The sequence below is a fragment of the Typopeltis vanoorti genome, unplaced genomic scaffold, assembly GCF_054136105.1.
Source record: "Typopeltis vanoorti isolate ZY-2024b unplaced genomic scaffold, IOZ_Tvanoo_1.0 HiC_scaffold_24, whole genome shotgun sequence".
Taxonomy (NCBI): Eukaryota; Metazoa; Arthropoda; class Arachnida; order Uropygi; family Thelyphonidae; genus Typopeltis; species Typopeltis vanoorti.
The window spans coordinates 160,262-179,160 of NW_028328064.1; the positions used below are offsets into that span (position 1 = coordinate 160,262).

General features: G+C 33.0%; 1 protein-coding gene across 1 annotated transcript in view; it reads left to right on the forward strand.

The window, feature by feature from the left end:
* Positions 1-10,185, forward strand: part of LOC150092161 (putative divalent cation/proton antiporter TMEM165) — a 169,214-nt gene extending 159,029 nt beyond the window's left edge. The window contains exon 7 of the mRNA XM_090415230.1: positions 5,594-10,185. Within this exon, the coding sequence (XP_090271356.1) occupies positions 5,594-5,664 (71 nt within the window). The 3' untranslated portion in view covers positions 5,665-10,185. The remainder of the gene's footprint in view (positions 1-5,593) is intronic.
* Positions 10,186-18,899: the final 8,714 nt, after the last annotated feature.

The following is an 18,899-nucleotide window of genomic DNA, read 5'->3' on the forward strand; positions in this document are numbered from 1 at the left end:
CATTATCCACATGTTGAAATATAGGGCCAGAAAGTTTATATCAGAAGAGGAGGATACACAGACTGAACTCTCACTAATAGCCAATACATTATCACAAAATGGATAGCCTCAAAACATCATCAAAAAATATCTATACGGTGACAACCCCAGACAAGATGAATCACGCTCCCAGCACATTTCTACTATAGTGATCCCTTTCATCAAGTCAATTTCTTATCAAATAGCCAGAATACTAAGAGTCTACAACATCAGAGTGGTCTTCAAACCAACCACCAGCATCAGACAAGTTTTAGGATCCCCAAAAGATAAGGTGCCTTTCTACAAATATACAGGAGTATGTTACATTCCTTGCTCCTGTTGTCTTGCCTACATCGGACAAATTTCACGGAGTTTAGAAATCGGACAAAAAAGAACATGTTGGTGATGTAAACCACAACAGAAGTATCTCTTCCAGCTTAGCACATCATTTCTGTACATCTAACCACTCGATAGAGTGGCAAAACAGCTCCATACCATATCTGGATGATGACTACAGACATTGTTTATTCAAGGAAGCCACAACAGTGTTAATAACCAGTGGAAACCTCAACAGAAATCAGGGTGCAATCCTAAACAGTTCGTGGAAAAAACCTGATCCTCTCTCTAAATCAATCTGAACTACAGCTAGCTAGTAATCACATTACACGTTTACAACAAACACACATGCGTGATAATGAATAAGAACAATAAGTCCTCTCTGTCACGCGAACGTGTAACCTTAGCTACTAGTTGGTTTACAACATTTTTTATGTTCCTTTCGATTTGCATTTACTAGTTTTTATGTCTCCGTAAACGCCTTGAAAAAGCCAGACAGTTTGCTGGCGAAACTGGTAGGTTCTAATGTAGTTTGTTTTTTGTAATGGTCAGTAATAAATAAGTTTGTATTTTAATTATAAAATACCGTATTTACTTGAATATAACTTGCACTTTTTTTTCCAAAAATTAAAGCTAAAAAATCAGAGCGCAAGATATATGTGGGGATTTTCGGAAACTAAAGTTTTCAGGAAAAAACTGAAAATGGGTATGACTTACTAAGAATCTCCTATTTGCTATCACTACTTCTAGCCTCGAGAACGGTTTCCTTGTGTGCATCGTTAAAGTCACCTACCCAAATAGCACCATCTTTCCCATTATTTCAAGCAAAAATTACCAGTAATTTACAAGACTTGAGATATGTAATGAACAGTCCTTCACGCATGACTAATGAGAAAGCACAGCACTAAAACAGACAGCAAATGTAGGCCAGTAGAGATAGAGCAGGTATGAAGACGTGCATATGATTATTGCAGTATTAACAAAAGATTGTGCTACCAAATGACAAAGGCAAGCCAACAGTTGTTGAGTTGAAATGTTAATTCTCATCAACCGGATTCCATATTATCTGAAACTGCCATAACAGCATTCACACATTTCTTAGTTTTAACATGTTTATGACTGGATGGTGTTTTGCCCGTTTATTGTTTTGATGGAACTTCTCATTACTGGGCTAACTCACACAAAGTTTCAAACCCCTGTTGAATTTTATTGCTGGTTGTTTGCATGCCACTTCTGCTTTTGTGATGTCTTAATGACATGGAAAATTTAAAAAATTGGATAATAGTTTTTAGTTAGATACTGTGTTTGCTAATGCAACATATGGTTTTTACTTGAGTCTACACAGCACAGTTTCTGTAGGAGGGGACGTGATTCATTAGTTAATGCTGTTTTTATCCCAGTTGTCCCTAATTGCATGAAAAATGCAATGATTACATCTATAATCATCTATATGGCAAGTTAGGACTGGCAGGCCATTCTCTGGATATTCCTTTATTAAATAGAAGAAGATATCGGTGTTACATAGAAATCACTATAGGTCTGAGAGACTATTTTTGGAATCAGCATTGGCTATAAAGCACTCCCCCCCCCCCAACCTCAATAAGTATGGCTGAATTAATTTGCCCGAGATCTGGGAGATAGTCATTCTGAGAGACCAAATAACCTGACTTCTCTAAATCAACTTTATGGTTATCTGGCTCATAGAGGGTACCATATTAGGATATTGTGTTTGTTTGTTTTTTTTCTTCAGTTATTTCAGTTGCTTTTATAATGACCTAGTTGTATGCTTTATGCTTATCCCAGTTGCAATTGTACACTGAAGATGCTGGTAGGAAACCAGCAAAATATTAGTAAGTTCAACAAATTATATTTTTTTCTGCTGGTTAGTTTTATACTGTGAAATACTGTTATTGAATCTTCACTACATGTTTCCATGAAAACTTCAGAACATTCTTATTAAAGAATGTCTAATAATCTGTTGTATGCAGCATCAACAACAGTGTTTCACAGTAAAAAGTAACTTGTTTTTGTATCCTTTACCAACCTTGAAACTTTCACTCCTTTCTTCAGTGAAAACAAATGTCTATGAATCACTTACATGGAAATAAGAATGTTTTTATTTTGATGATCATTCCTAGAGATTATAATTATTTCTCCCTCCCCTCCCATAATTGCTGGTTGAATAAATAGACTCATGCTGCTGTCAAAAATATGGCACTTTTACATAATCTAATTTTTCCAGTATTGTCTCTGATGGTACAAAATATTGATTTTCTCACTTCGGTCATAAGTTTGTTATTATTATTGTATGGGCACGTCCATGAAGTCCGAAAACTCTTCGCGGGAGACCCAAACCATCCACACAATCTATCATACCTCTCCTTGAACCCATTAACAGAAAAAGTGCTAATAACTAACTCTAGCAATCCATTTCATTCATTCACAATTCTCCAAGTGAAAATCTAGTCCTCATGCCTCCACTAACCACACTTTTATCAACTTCCAAGGATGACTTATTGTTCTGCATCCTCTAGCCAACTACTGAAACATTTCACCTGCGTTAATCTTATAAAATACTTAAGCAATGTTTCTATCATATCCCCTCCTTTTTTTGCGTAACGACCAACTTCTGCATTCCACATACCTTATCTTAGTCTATCCACATATGGAACATTCCACAGACCACTCATTGAGGGTCTTGGTTGCTTGCCTCTGAATCCTTTCCACTACTTCCTCATCCCTACAAACCTAGGAGACCAGACCTGAGCGCAGTAATCCAGATGTGGATGTATCAATGCGAGCTGATATCCCATCTAATCCCACAGTTGTATTTACACTGAGATTCTGCAATATCCTAAGAACTTCCAATTCATCCACCTCTGTTCCAACATAAGTCTCTGTCACATATGTCACAGCATTAATCTCACTTGTATGATATACCTTTCCAAAGTAGTTACTCGGTAACTGAACTATTTTATCTGCTTCTCTCACCTCATGACCATCAGTACTCATTATGGTTATTCTTCCATAGCCTTTCTTCATCTTAATTGTCACATAGTGAAAGAACTCTTTGGGATTTCCTTTGGCCTGCTTGCCTGGTTTCTTCTCATAATCTGATTTTGCCTTCCCTACCATACTGGTCACCTTTCTCTTTATTTACCCTCCATAGCATTTTCTTTTTTCTGAAGCTCATGCTTAATGATATTACTCATCCATCTAATTCCTATCTGATTAACCCCCATTACCCTAGCTGTACAATTTAATATAGCTTACTCTAGATGCCCCTTAAACTATCTCCCTTGCATTACTAACATCCTTCCCTTTCAGGATTTTATTTTATGGCACAGCTCCGAGCTTCCTGCTAAGCTTGTCATAATCACCTGCCCTGTACTTCCAGATATATCCCTTCTTGACAGAATATTTCTCATTTTTTACATTCTCCCAAGTCAAGACCATATGGTCACTTCCCCAATTGGAGGCAACATGGCCACCTTACAGATAGCTGGTCTAATCCTATGATCAGATCCAGTAGTCTTGCACCTCAAGTATCCTTCCATCATATGCTGCCTGAAGTAATTATCTCTCAGTAGGTGTATAAATTCCATTTCCTTCCTGCCATGTGATCTTTCTTCCTTCCAATCTGTATCTCTGTAGTTGAAGCCCCACTTATAATAATTATTGAGCTTGCACTCACTGTACTAATTTTCTGATACATGACTTCCAGATTATCCCTGAAACTTTCTGGTTTATAGCAGTAGCCAATGAGGCAATTTTGCTATATTGGCTGCAATCTCACACTAGAGTGCTTCAAAAGAACAGCCATTCTCTCGGCTGTCTTCTCTGATTCTTCTTAGCTGCAGTTTATCTGCTGTCATCAGCATTACCAGGGGGGTAATGCTGATATCCCATATCATTTCTTCTCTATTCTCTGAAAAATACTAAACTTTTCATATTCTATCCCTGTAACTCATAGGTTTCCAAAGTGGGCAGTACCGCCTCCCCAGTGGGCGTTGAAGCCTTCTGGGGGGGGGGGGGTATAGTGGGATCAGAAGCATTTGGGGGCATTCAGATGGTCTAGGGGTCGGTGGCTCTTTATAGAAGAAATTAATAATATATATTTAAAATTTAAATATTGCATTTTAATTCATCTTATGCCCGTCTTACACGATCATTTTTTTTTATCAATTTTCTATTTCAATTATTTAATCATTTGAAAATTTACCATGTCAGATAGAAATAGATGTCAATTTTCTATGTCAATGAGAAAATAGAGCATGTATATATGTGTGATATAATAGGTTATGTTTACAGTAGCAAATATATTCGTTATATTTCATCTCAAAATATATATAAAATATATAAAACCACTTTTCTAATTGATTTGTACAAAAATAAACCCAATTTTATATAATGGGGAGACGTTACAAAATTTATGTCTTGCAAAGTGGGTGTTGGCCCGAAAAAGTTTGTTTGTGAACCTGTGCTGTAACTACATCATCTGCTGTTAGTCAAGTTTCACTGATGCCTATAACTTTTGGTCAGGTTGCACTAACCAATACCTAAAACTCCTTCCTCTTGTTCCTGATACTTCTGGCTTTAGTATATAGAGCAGCATCCCTTTAGGCCCTCAACCACCTTTACTTCCTAAATCGATTACCTTATTCAATATTTTGCTTGAGAGACTAGATTCTGTGCTTGTTGGTCATTTTCTCGCAACAACTTATTTGAAGAGTTATTAGAATTCGTATCGCAAAGTTCATTTGGTTGGGGGGGGGGGAATGCCAACTACAAAACAGGTAGATTAAAAACTTAACTAATTTAGAAACAGCTATGATGATGGCTGAAATTAAATTAACACAGTAAGATTTCACAAACACAGATATGTGTACACAGAACTGTAGGCCAGTCAAAAATGGAAATGCCTAATAAATCACAACTTTTATTGGAATATAGACATTCTGCAATATTGATTATGATAGTAATCATTGCTAAAGTCAGAAGTATATTAATGAAATGTAGCAGTACAAATAAAATGCCTAAAACTGTGACTGGCAGAATCCATTACAGTGCAATGACTGTTTTGATAGTTATCATCATATAAAATGTCCTCTATGATGATCATTATTAAAACAGCCTAAAATTTATTGAAGTTACTATTGCAAAATATCTTTAAATTAAAAAAAAAAAGTTTTTGAATATAGATGTATAAAAATAATTGGAATGCTCAATTATTTTTCAGTTACATTGATTGGAGGAGTGGTATTTCTAGTCTTTGCAATTTCAGCATTGGTTATTGGTCCTGGCTCTTGAGGATTTAAATTACTGCAATCATTATATTCCTAAATGATCTGTGTTCTTCATACTGCTTACTGCAGTGTTCTTCTCCTGAACAGCCTATGTACAGTTTGTACATTTTTGAAAACTAGTATTTTTACATGACTACAATCGTGCTTTGTATAAAGTCTTGTAAAGTTTGTGTATATTTTGGCATTATTCTGATGTGAATTGTAATTTGTGAATAAAAAAAAAAAGTAATAACTGTCATCAATAAAAACTCACAAATAAAAATTTTAAGTATCACTAATATTTTTCTCATTTTATTTTTTCAAGTGACTAATAGAACCAAAATTTGAATGAGTAAAATATTATTAGTTTATATTACTTTTACAGTAACAAATAAAATTGAAAAGCAATGTTAGATTTTTCAAAAAATTAAAGTACTATACATTAAGTATATAGTAAGTCATTTTTAAAATGTGTAATTTTTTTTATTCCTCATTCTGCATTGTTTTCTATGGAAAAGCAGAAAACTGATAGTGTTTTAAACATTTGTGCCAAACACATTTAATCTTTGTACTCATGTAAATCAGTTCTTATTTTATGGTGAATTCTTATTATGATAATAAAATTGTTAAATTTTTATAAAATCTATGAACCCATAAACTAAATCCTTTTTTTAAAATAGAAGCTGTGTAAAGTTTTTTCTCATCATTGTTCTGCATTTCTTCCCCTAAAATTCTATTGCTATTTAAAGGTTTTGGAAAAAATATTGTATTCTCTGTTACAAAATTTTACAGTTTACTTTCATTTTTATAATAAATCTTTTTTTGTGTGTGTGGGGGGATCAGTGGGGGAGAACTGTATTTATATTACTTATATGTATATGTGGAGAAATTTCATATTTATCTTTAAACATGGCAGAACATATTTATAGTCTGTCTCACTCTGTGTGTAGAAGTATTTGATTACTTTAAAAATAATTAAATAATTAATTGGAAATATGTGGGAAAAAAAAGTTTTTAATGGAAACATAATTGGTTATCCACCAGTTTAATAAACTGGCTACAGCCTAATATATCAACTAAAAATATGCATTATTTTAAGAAACAAATTAGAAGTTTGGCAACACATCACAGAAAATTAATATATTCATAGTTTGTCTTACTCTGTATGTAGAAGTTTTTGATTGCTTTAAAAATAATTATAATCATTAATTGGAAACCTCAAAATAATTTTAATAAACATAAGCAATTATTTTAAATAGTAAAAAAAATTAATGTTTAACTATTAATTAAGCATGCATTCAGAACGAGTATGTTAATTTCAAGTAATCTGGGTTTTTATCCACTCATTCCTTATATTTTTTTGCACCTTCCTTTCCCATGAAATAATTTTACAAATACTCATTTTGACAATTAGTAGAAAAACTAATTCATTACTTTAAATCACACAACTGAGAAATTGTCCTGTCCCATCCCAAATATTTTTAAATGAAAGAATTAGCGCGCACGCACACACACACGCAGGAGTTCAACTAGAATAGTAAGTAGCAAAATTATATTAGCAGATAACTTTTACTTTATTAGTGCCTAAAATTTTAAATATTATCCATATTACTGTATGTAATTAAAATGTAAAACAGTAATTTGCATTAATTTTTAGCATTTAAAGTAATCTTTTATAGCTTGCAATTTATGTATTTAATTTAAAAAACTTAGTTTGGAAAGCAAGGTTTTGAATTCCTGCTTGTATATGTTCTGAAAACTGAATGTAACTGATTAATGATCTGAATGAATGTCATCAAAACCTACTAAATTCTTTGACAGGATAGCCAATCTCCTCTGTAGATTCTGATACTGCTATCATTCATATATATTCTCTACCTTTTTTTTTTCTTTTCCTGCAAGATTTAAAAAAAAAAAAAATTCAGGAGGGAAAAATCTACCAACCTGCCTCTGGTTGAAAATAACATAAACCTCGACTGATTCATACCTAGTCTTTCCAATCGCACAGCTGTATGATATATAAGTATTTTTATAATAAGAGATACTGCTGTGTGATTGGAAAGACTAGGTATGAATCAGTCGAGGTTTGTTATTTTCAACCAGAGGCAAGTTAGCCAGTATCATTCAGATGGTAGGTTTTTCCCTCCTGAATTTTCTTCTTCAGTCCAAGCAGAGATATGATTCTTATCTGGTGATTAATGGTAACTACAACTCAACTCGCATACCTCTGTAATACACAAATCACCAGACAAGAATCAGATCTCTGCTTGGACTAACATTTACCTCCAGTCTTTCCTATCACAAACACATTATCATTAGCTTTCTCAGCATCCAAAAAAAAAATAGGAATTCTCTTTCACTCAAGATTCTATTTTACATTCAACCAAGCCTTAATTATATACCAATCCCAAATTCTGCCATGCTTAGAATACCTCTTGCATGTTTGTGGTGGAACACCTAAAACCTCTGTAAAAATTCTTGATGCTGTCCAGAGGAGAGCAGTTTAGCTCAAAGTGAATCTGTAAGAGATTTCTTTATTAGAGATTCACTTCAACCTCTATCTCACAAATGCAGTGTTTTGGCTCTGTGGCTATTCAACAGATACTTCATTGGTCATTGTTCGAATGAACTGGCAACAGTCATTTCTCCACTTTCTGTTGCATCTGTTAATACAATGGCAGCAGCTTCCCAGCACCTCTTGACTCTGCAATTGCAAACACACATGATTTTCTTCTTCCTCTTTTATTTCACCCCCCCCCCCCATCATCTGGAAGAGCATACCACAAGAGGTATTTGTGCTTGTAGTTTGGAAACTGCACAGCACAGATGTGTTTATAGGTTCTTCGATCTCATGTATGGGATCAATATAAAAAAAAATTCTACGTTACTTTTTTACTTTCTGCAGCAGTTTTTTTTTTTTTATTTGAAAGCATGCTTAAAACTTTTAGTTATCTATGGATAAGGAGTAAAGGATTGTAGTATTTTGATATAATGCAAACAATTTGCTGCTTATTTGTTTACTGTTTTCTTTCTTTCTTTGATATTTTTTTCATTCTATTCCATATCCTAAATTCCTTAAAGATGACATGCTACGTGATTAATGTGAAATATTATTATATAAAATCAAATGGTGCACATCACTCATTATTTATAATGATAGTTGATTACCTTGATATCTAATTGGAAAATAATCTCAGTCCTAACTTGAGTGTAATATAAATCAGAATATAAAATTCGCATAATTTAGAATATTATTGGGAATGTAATTTCAAGGTTCATACAGGATATTTCATTGGTTCAACGTGAAAGATTTTGCTAGTTTTCTGTTTGTTTGTTAGATAAATCGATAATTTGATCAATCCTTATTTTATGTTATATCATTTATCTCGTTTTCCTTGGTTATTTCAGTTTGCACTGAAAAAACAGAAAACTTCCATTGTATTTCTAAAATATTTAGAATTTAAATCTGTGAGTTTATTTGGTCAGGCCAATTAGAGATTTGAATGGTATGTTTAATTAACACTGTTTACACTAGTCTGTAGTGATGTATATATAATTACTGTTGAACCATTCATTGTTAGTAGAAACTAAACCAAACAACTCACCATTTCACCATTATTTATATTTCATCATAAAAATAGCACATAATTAAAGAAATATTAAGTAAACTTCATTTATTTAATATTGCTGTTGTGCCATTTTTTTTCTCATGGAAATATGATTTATGTGCTTTTACACATATTTAATCATGTTTCTTAAAATAACTATTTTAATTTTCTAATTGTGTAAGTTTTCCAAAATGTATATAAATTTAGCATGCAAACTTATTTGCAAAGAGTAAGAGATTGGAATGGAACTTTTTCACAAAGTCTATGATTTAATTTTTACACTAGTCTGTAGTGATGTGTATATAATTACTGTTGAACCATTCCAAACAACATTTCTTTTAAAATATGTATTATTGAATCTTAACATTGGTCAGTTAATTTAGTTATTATGCAAAGTAATTAATATTCTTTAGGAAGAAGTATAAAAATAACATTTCTATTTCACATAACAGTTCAGTGTTTATTATGACAGTTCAATGTATATTATAGTCATCTCTCACCATAGACAACTCGCTCTAAAATTTCTGAAAAGTTCTAGCCAAAGCCCCATACCATAAAATATAAGGAACTTTGCTATAGCAGCCCTTCATTGACAAACTTTTTAAAATTTTTTTTATGAGTACACTATAGTGAGAGCTGATAATATTTTGTCACTTGATATTAATACATTAATACCCAAATAAGAAATAATCATTGCTTTAAGTTTACTCATGAGATAAAAAGTCATGATCACTCCAGATTGATGTGTGTTTGTGATAATAAAGTGCACAATTTAGGATTTCTTGAAATTGTATTTTTCATGAATTTTTGAGTACTTTTACATATTAATAATGAACAGTCTTTCAGTATGTAAACTACTTTCATTGTGAAGGCCTACGGACCATGTGTTTTATGACTTCATTCATGTTCATGAAAAATAAATGAGAAATGTTTCTTTAGAGCAGTTCCAAAGACTTTCTTTTTATTGTGAAGTACAGGGAAATATTTTAATTGAAAATCAATGTAATTTATAATTGTACATTAAATGCGGAATGCTGATTTAGGTAAGCCTTTGTAATAGTACATTGTTCATAACTCTCAAGAAATTTACTGAATAATCAAATGAATAATCTCCAGACTTATTCTCTGTAGCATCTGAACAATGAGATGAAGAGCCAGACTTTTTAAGAATCATCTCCTGTCAGTATAATCATTTTTGCTCAGACGTCTGTTCTTTTCATTAAACGTAGTTCCTTGAAGCACAATTTTTGGTTTCTGCTTGATTTTCTGTTTTCTAAATTGTTAGAATTTGCCTAATGTGCTTCCTTTCGATTATATGCTCTGCCAGTCCTGTTATACCATTCCATTGATGTTTAATGTCTACTATGGTCATTTTGTCTCCTTTTCACTGATCATTTCCATCTTTCCAAAATAAGTACTCTTGCTTGCAGATGGTTACCGTAACTCTTGACCATGTGTTCTTGCCATAGACTCATGGCATGCATGCCATTTTTTTTCTCATGGAAATGTGATTTATGTGCTTTTACACATATTTATCATGTTTCTTAAAATAACTATTTTAATTTTCTATAGTTGTGTAAGTTTTCCAAAATGTATATAAATTTAGCACGCAAACTAATTTGCATGCTAAAGTAATTTAGCATGCAAATAAGTAATGCTAAGTAATTTGTACAGGATGCGATTTGTGCAGTCCAATATACATCCAGCCGTATATCGGATTGCCATCCTAAATACATCACTATATTAGTGATGCATTTAGGATGGTTATTTATTTTGGCTCATTTCTTACGTACAATAAAGTTATAGTAATCCTTAATGATTTTTGTGTGTCTCAACATGGAGGAAAGTCTTGAAATAACATTCATTTAATTAGTGTTTGAAATTAACCTTGCATGCTTTGTCTCAAAGTGCTTCTGCATGTGTAGTCAATAATGATGATAGTGATGATTTGGGTAATCTGATATGACTAATTAGCTTATGGTTAAAACAGTATTGTGATGTTTTCTAGACAACTGTAATTTCTTCATCTCATTTCCTGCATCAGGGTAAAATGGGTATTCCTTAATGGCCCTTTATGACTGTCAACAGTTAATAAAACTTCAACACTTAAGACACTAAAATATGGAGCTGTTATCATTTTTGAGCAAGGATGATTAAGAGCAGAGAAGCTGAATACTTGAAAGATCTCATAAAATAGTTAATGGTTGAAGTTCTTAGTTTTTTAAATTAAATGGTTTGACTTTAAAAAATATAGGAAGAGGATTTAGAGGAACAACTAAAATTATGCTAAGATCGATCCTATTATATAACAATTTTTTTTTTGGTAAACTAGATAATTATGTTTGCTTTGCTTACAACCCCTGCCAGATATTTAACAAACAGGGGAAGAGAGACGTCATGAATAAACAATCAAAATAGTCAACATGATTGATTAAAACATCACATTGCATACATTTTTGTTTTCTACCCTTATTGCTGCTAGGCAGCATGGATCCCCAGTTTTTCTGCTATATTTGGATAACATAACATAGCATGAGCATAACTATAGTGAATTATACATCCAAGACAACTGATTGCCTTTGACAATTCAGTTGTAAAACACTTTTATAGGGTTTTTCAATTGAACCTCTTAATTGAATGCTATCTTATTGAACTGTCTTTCTTCTTGGTATTGGTCAGATAACAACTATCACGTTATGAATTTTTTAAAAAAAAAAAAAAAAGGATAATTCAGTGTCTTTTACCAGATTTTTTCAATATTCACAGTGAATTTTTGTTTCTTAGCCAAAAAGGACACAAACTTATATATGCAGAAATGCATGAGAATTTTCATGATTGTTAATGAATTCTCAAAATAGGATAAGGGTAGGTAGTTTTTGTATTGAGACCACATATTAATATAAAGAGTTTATTAAAAATTAAACTAGGTTCAGAACTATATAAATACGCAGGAACAAGATTCAAAGAAAAACTCATTATTTTTAAATAAAATTTACTCAACTGGTATCCCCCCAATAGAATGGAAAAAAGCAATTGTGATTCCTATCTTTAAGAAAGGTAATAGAGATGACCCTAAAAACTATAGAGGTATCGGTATACCAAATTCCTGTTACAAAATATATAGCAGAATCTTAAATAACAAACTAATGAAATATTCCAAAAACTTTATTCTAGAGGTACAGAATGGATTTAGAAAAGGACAATCATGTATAGATCCAGCCTTCTGCCTAAAATTAATAATAGAGAAAAGAAGAGAATATAATTTGGAAACACATATTGCATTTATTGACTTTGAAAAAGCATTTGACAAAGTTAAAAGAAACATATTATTTAACATATTAAAAGAAAGACAAATACCAAATAATATCCTAAAAGCTATCACAAGTATATATGAAAATAATCAAATACAAATAAGATTGAATCATGAGCTATCATATACAAGAGAGATAAACCAAGGGGTCCGACAGGGATGTCCCCTGTCGGACCCCTTGGTTTTTTCAGCAACTCTTTTTAATATCTACTTAAATGAAATAATAATAAAATGGAGTAAAAATTTACATCAAGGAATTAAACTTTCACCTACAGTTAACTTAAACACTCTCCTCTTTGCAGACGACCAAATAATTACAAATTCTGAAGATAACTTACAGAAAGCTATTTTAAATCTAAATGAGATATCCAAAGATTATGGTATGATAATATCAACGGTAAAATCAAAAACTATGGCCTTTAAAGGACAAGATCCAGCAAGAACTAAAATAGTAATAGATAACAAGATCTTAGAACAGGTGAATTCATTTAACTACCTAGGATGTATGATTACTTATGAAAATGAAAAAGATATAAACGTAATAATTGCAAAATATTTAAAAATAACAGGTGTAATTAACTCTATATTTAAACCAAACCTAGTTCAAAAACAAACTAGGCTAAAAGTATACAGTACATTAGCCCTACCGGTCTTAATGTATGGAAGCGAAATCTGGACAATAAAACAACAAGACAAACAAAGATTAACAACAGCAGAAATGAAGTTTATGAGAAAAACTGCAAAGTATACCCTATTTGATCACAAAAGAAATGAAGATATTATGAAAGAATTAAACCAAGAACCAGTAATAGAAAAAATTAAAAAATATAAACATAGATGGATGGAACACGTTCAAAGAATGAAAACAGAAAGATTACCAAAACAAGCCTTAAAGTACAAGCCAACAGGAAAAAGAAAACCAGGACGTCCTCTTAAACGATTCAACGATGACGTCTAAGGCCGGAACAGGCCATGCTAGGCCTAAATCCTTGATACGTATGATGATGATTAAAAATAAACAATTAAAAAAAAAACATTTCATTCGTCGTATGACTTGCATCATCAGGGGGTAATGGTATATAAAGGTTTAACACAGCAAAAGTGTATTGACAATTAATTACACATTAGATGATTTTTTTTTTATAACTTCACAACTGTCAAATGATTGAGAAACCTGAATACGAATGATATATTCGTTACTGTATGTGTGTTGGAACATTGCTAGTTGTTGCCCTTACTGGATAAGGATTTTTCACTCGAAGCCCAGTTATCCTGCAGTGATAACAGGGAACGCCCCCACAATTTCCAAAACTTGATTATTATTATTTTTTATTTATTTATTTTTCATTTTTGAAATTATGGATTCTACAACCGTGTTAAAATAACTTTTTATTATCCAGACGTTTCGATCTTCATATCAAGATGATCATCTGGAGCATGCATACAAGCTGCGTTACATTTCAAACTGTAAGCTAGAGAAACAATGATTTGATCACATGCTACTCACTGGTATGACCTCTAGTGAAAAAAAAAAAAAAAAAAAACAATTACATCAAGATAGATTTAATTTACAATTACATGAATAAACATTCTTGCTTACAGATGGTTTTCCTTCCAGTAACAGTGATATCCTATTTCTATTATTACAGTTATTTTTGATTTAAAAAATAAAATAAATTATAAATTATAACATGAATAAACATTCTTTCTTATAGATTTTTCTTTAACAGTGATGTCCTATTTTTTATTATTAAAGTTATTTTAGATTTAGGATCCTGGATTTTCTACAGTCCTGTTTATAGTTGTTCTTAGAGAGAAAGGATTTGTGGGACAAATATATGGCTTCCATATGTATGGGATTTTTACACCATCATTATTGTTTAGATTGGGTTGGTTGATAACGATCTTACAAGCTTCCTTAAATTTGCATTCATACCATGTTTTGGTGTGATGTAGACAACTAGTGCTTTACCAGTCAATTCTATGTCAGGTGTTCAGGGCATGATCAGAAAGGCCAGCTTCACCATAATTATTATTATATTTGATGTGTTTCGTTATTTTTGTCTGATCAGAATTGTGTATCCTGTTTCTTCTATGTATGATGAGTTTAAGGCTTCCTGGAATACTGGGCGTACAAGTTCAAGACACTAACATACAGAGATAAAGAAGTTATTATTCCTCTTTATAAGACATTGATATGTCCACATCTCGATTACTGTGCTCAGATCTGGACGCTTCCATTCCTTGGAGATGAAGTGGTAGAAAAGATTCAGAGGAGTGTGTGGCCAAGTTGGTGAGTGGTCTGAGGAATGCTCCCTACATTGACAGATTGAGAGTTTGTGGATTACAGAAATTGCTTGATAGGTAGAGAAGAGGGAATATGATAGAAACATTTAAGTTACTAAAAGATTTTTATAAGATTAATGCAGGGGAAATATTTCGGCATTAGGATAATAATGTAAGAACAATAGGTCATCCTTGGAAATTAAGTCAGAGTGGTTAACAAGGGTGTGAGGACTACATTTTTCGCTTGGAGAGTGGTGAATGAATGGAATGCGTTGCCTGACTCAGTTGTGAGTGTTTCGTCCGTCAATGAGTTCAAGAAGAGGTATGATAGTTATTGTGTTGGTAGTTTGAGTCTCCGGCGACGAGTCTACTGACTCCAAGGAGATGCCCGTATAATAACAATAATAATCCCTAACCATCTTTACGAGAGATGTTACTTTTCTTATCAAGTGGTATCTGCTCATTCAAATCGATCGCTTACCGCGGAATCAGTCATTTCTAAAAACTGCCATTCATCACTACCTTATTCTATAAAATTAAATCGACAACAGTTAAAACTTTTATTTCCTAAAATAAAGAGTCAAAAAAGTTTCAATTCGGCGATGAAAAATTATATAAATTAAGTGGATATTAAATCCAACATCATTTCAAAGCCGAATACAGAAACTATAAAAGTTTCGTATTGAATCAACATCAAAAGCTAATTGAAATAAACATAAACAATAACGCGCATTTCCAGAACCAATTGCTGCTAAGAGCTACTAAATGATATAGGAACAAAAGTTAGCAAACAGTTATTCTGAACGGGTTCTTTTATTATTCTGTATCATTGATACAAAACACGCAGTGTTGTGACATTTTTGCTGTCATTATTATTTGGAAGCTTGCTATTGTTATCTAATCTGAGTGCAATGTCACGTGATTAACGGCACTTCTGGTGGTGTCAATCACCTGACGCTTTCTTGGTTATCGGAAACCGGCGTGTAACCCTAAATAACAACACTGAAAAGGTAAGATTTGAACATTATTTGTTGCTATGTCATGTTCCAGCATATCATACCAGAAGAGTCACGTACTGGATATTACATGAGCATAATCATATAAAAGAAACAGATTACACTCCAGCGCCAACTTAAAAAAAAAAAAAAATCTTGTTGATAGCTTACCTCGATCTTCGCTATTGCCAGAAATTTCGTTCGATCTGTAGCCAGTATTGAGAGGCAATATCTCGATTCGGATCCCTTTAGAAGGATTAATTGAAGGTGAAATCTCATGGTTGTAGAGATTTTTCGGAAACCCACTCAAGTTTTTCATTCCGCAATACGTGCAAACTGGTCAGAATCATACTACATAAACAGACATACATGACCTGATACTCTTACTTGCTTCAGGCATATCAAATAACCCAATTCTAGCCGATAACTACCGCCATCTCGTGTTCTTAATCCTAAGTGCTGTTATTGTGAGATTCAACAGTGTCGATTTTTCTGAAATGCTGGATTTAAAACCCCAGTTTTATGGAGAGGGGAAAAAAAATGCGTATCTGGTCTCAAGATTAACCGAGAAAGTCCTAGTAAAAGTTGATATCGTGTCGATGAGGCTACGCAGACTCCCGATTAAAAATAGTTATTAATATTCAAGCTAATAATTTAAACAGAATCCAGTTGCTGATTTATCTTAGTTTCAACATAAATATAGTAGACGTAGAAAAAAAAAATTCTCTAAATTATTTTAGTATTGTGGTATTTTATATATATATGTGTGTGTGTGTGTGTGTAAGCCGAAATTTGAAACGTTTGTTGTCTTACCGGCTTACTAGCCCGGAACTGGGTGCCGTAGGCGCCGGGAGGGGGGGGGGGGACTTATATATATATATATAGTTATTGAAGTTATAAAAATGATCTAGAAACTGTAGTGGCCATCAAATGCCAAATGTATTGCAATCTTGGAAACAAATATAATACTAGAGGATCGTTCTATTTTTGCAAAAAAAATTGACGCTATTTAACAATTCAAAACCTCGCCGAAAAAAATCCACAATGAGTGTACCTAAAATTGCTCCTCTCATCATCGCTGGATATGAGTAAAAGTGCTTACCTCTGTCATTTGATGCTATAGATCAGGGATTCTCAACTATGGTACGCGTACCACTGGTGGTACGAAAACAGATTTGCTTACTGGTACATCTAATATCTTGAATTAAATATAGTGGTACGCCACTGGAAAAGGTTGAGAACCCCTGTTATAGATGGTTGATTTATCTCATATCTTACATGGTTATGAGAGCCTCAGTGGCTCAGTCGGTATATACGAAGCCATTTGGCCGGAGAGACCTGGGTTCCATTCCCGCCCATGACGTGAGAAACCTTTATCTGGTCTCTTTAGACCCTCATAAGGTCCTCACCACATGTCGTTACGTCCGTAATTAACCATGATTCGCATCATGGTAGTCAACCTCCTGGATAGGAGATGCCACTGGAATGGGATGGGGGGAACACTGCTGTGAATTCAGTGGTTATCTGTGATTACTGTTAACTCGGCTTTGAAACAATACAGATTAGTAATATCTTATTGAATTCCAAATACACTTCTAATTGGATATCACAGGACTCAAATAAGGTCCGCTGTCATTGGCAGGAATGATGTTTTAATTTACTTATTAGACGGAATTTATCAAAGATCTTAGTACTGATTGACACGTTAACCTGGCAAGCATTTACCACTGGACCATGAACAAAATGACAGCTGCTACACGTTGTTCAGTAATAAAACATCTTAACAAAGCTGACATATATAAATATTAAAGATTGCTAAAACTCCAGTCATCAGAGTTGAAAAAACAAAATACCACGATAAAGAGCCAACAGGCTATTTTTTTCCGCCGGCGTAAATTAAGTTAAGGGAATAATAAATCCCTCATTATTTTAAAGCCGGATACGAAACTCGGGGTTCTCCGAGTTTCGTATCCAGCTTTAAAATAATGAGGGATTTATTATTCCCTTAACTTAAAACAAAATACCTTTAAATCCGCTTTGATGCTCGCTTACATTCAGATTAATAAATAGTTATAAAAATCTGTAGAATCCTGGATCTGTTTTCAACTTAGTACTATAGAACGATATTTGTTGTTTCTTACTAATTTTATAATCTCATATAGAATCAATCTGGTACAGCCAGGACTTGGAAGAGTGGTCATTTGTTCGTTCGTATCGAGTGAGAATTTTTGGTCCAGTTTAATCGTCAGTTTTATTTATGTAATGTCAGTTCTATGGCATGTTTTATGTCATAGTTTTCGTATTTTTATCTTACTTATCCCATCTATTGTATGCCGGTCATTCCAAACATATTTTGTCGATTATGACTGATTTTCTGGTAAAGGAATACGACCAATAAGAGAATAAGATATGCACATTATTTAACTGTAGAGAAAGCGCTCGGGTGTACCGCGAAGTAACCAACCAATGACACACAAACACTTAAAAGATATGCAATGCACAGCAGTATTCATTAGCTTATTTCGTACCCAATAATAGAATATGCAGAACGTTGAAAGATTGCTTTATATTGAATCTGAAAATGTAACCTAAATGTTTTTCGATTATCTCAGTAACTGCTGCGTCATATGATATTACTACCATTGTTCGTTAGTTAATATTTTGAAGCCAATTTTAATCCACTCATTTAGTTAACATGTGAGTAGACCTAAATGCTATTAAGAGTGTTTGTGATTTTGAATGCCACATAAAAGAATTTCGGACCTTAGTTTATAATTTGTTTATCATGGAACAGAAGAAACTGACTTAACGCTAATTCAAGACCGGAACTACACGTATAAGATACTATAGAGTTAGAATCGGAAACGTGCCTGAGCACGTGACACTGTTTATTTATTTATTTTATTTTTTTGCTGATAAACTGTATAAGTAGTTAACATGTTTGTTTCAACACTGATTATTATACGAGATAAAAATTACCGTGACATTCACAAACGCTTATAATCGGACCAGGTCCGAGGTTGAATACGTGACCATCAGGGCCGATCTTCTCTATAAAGAG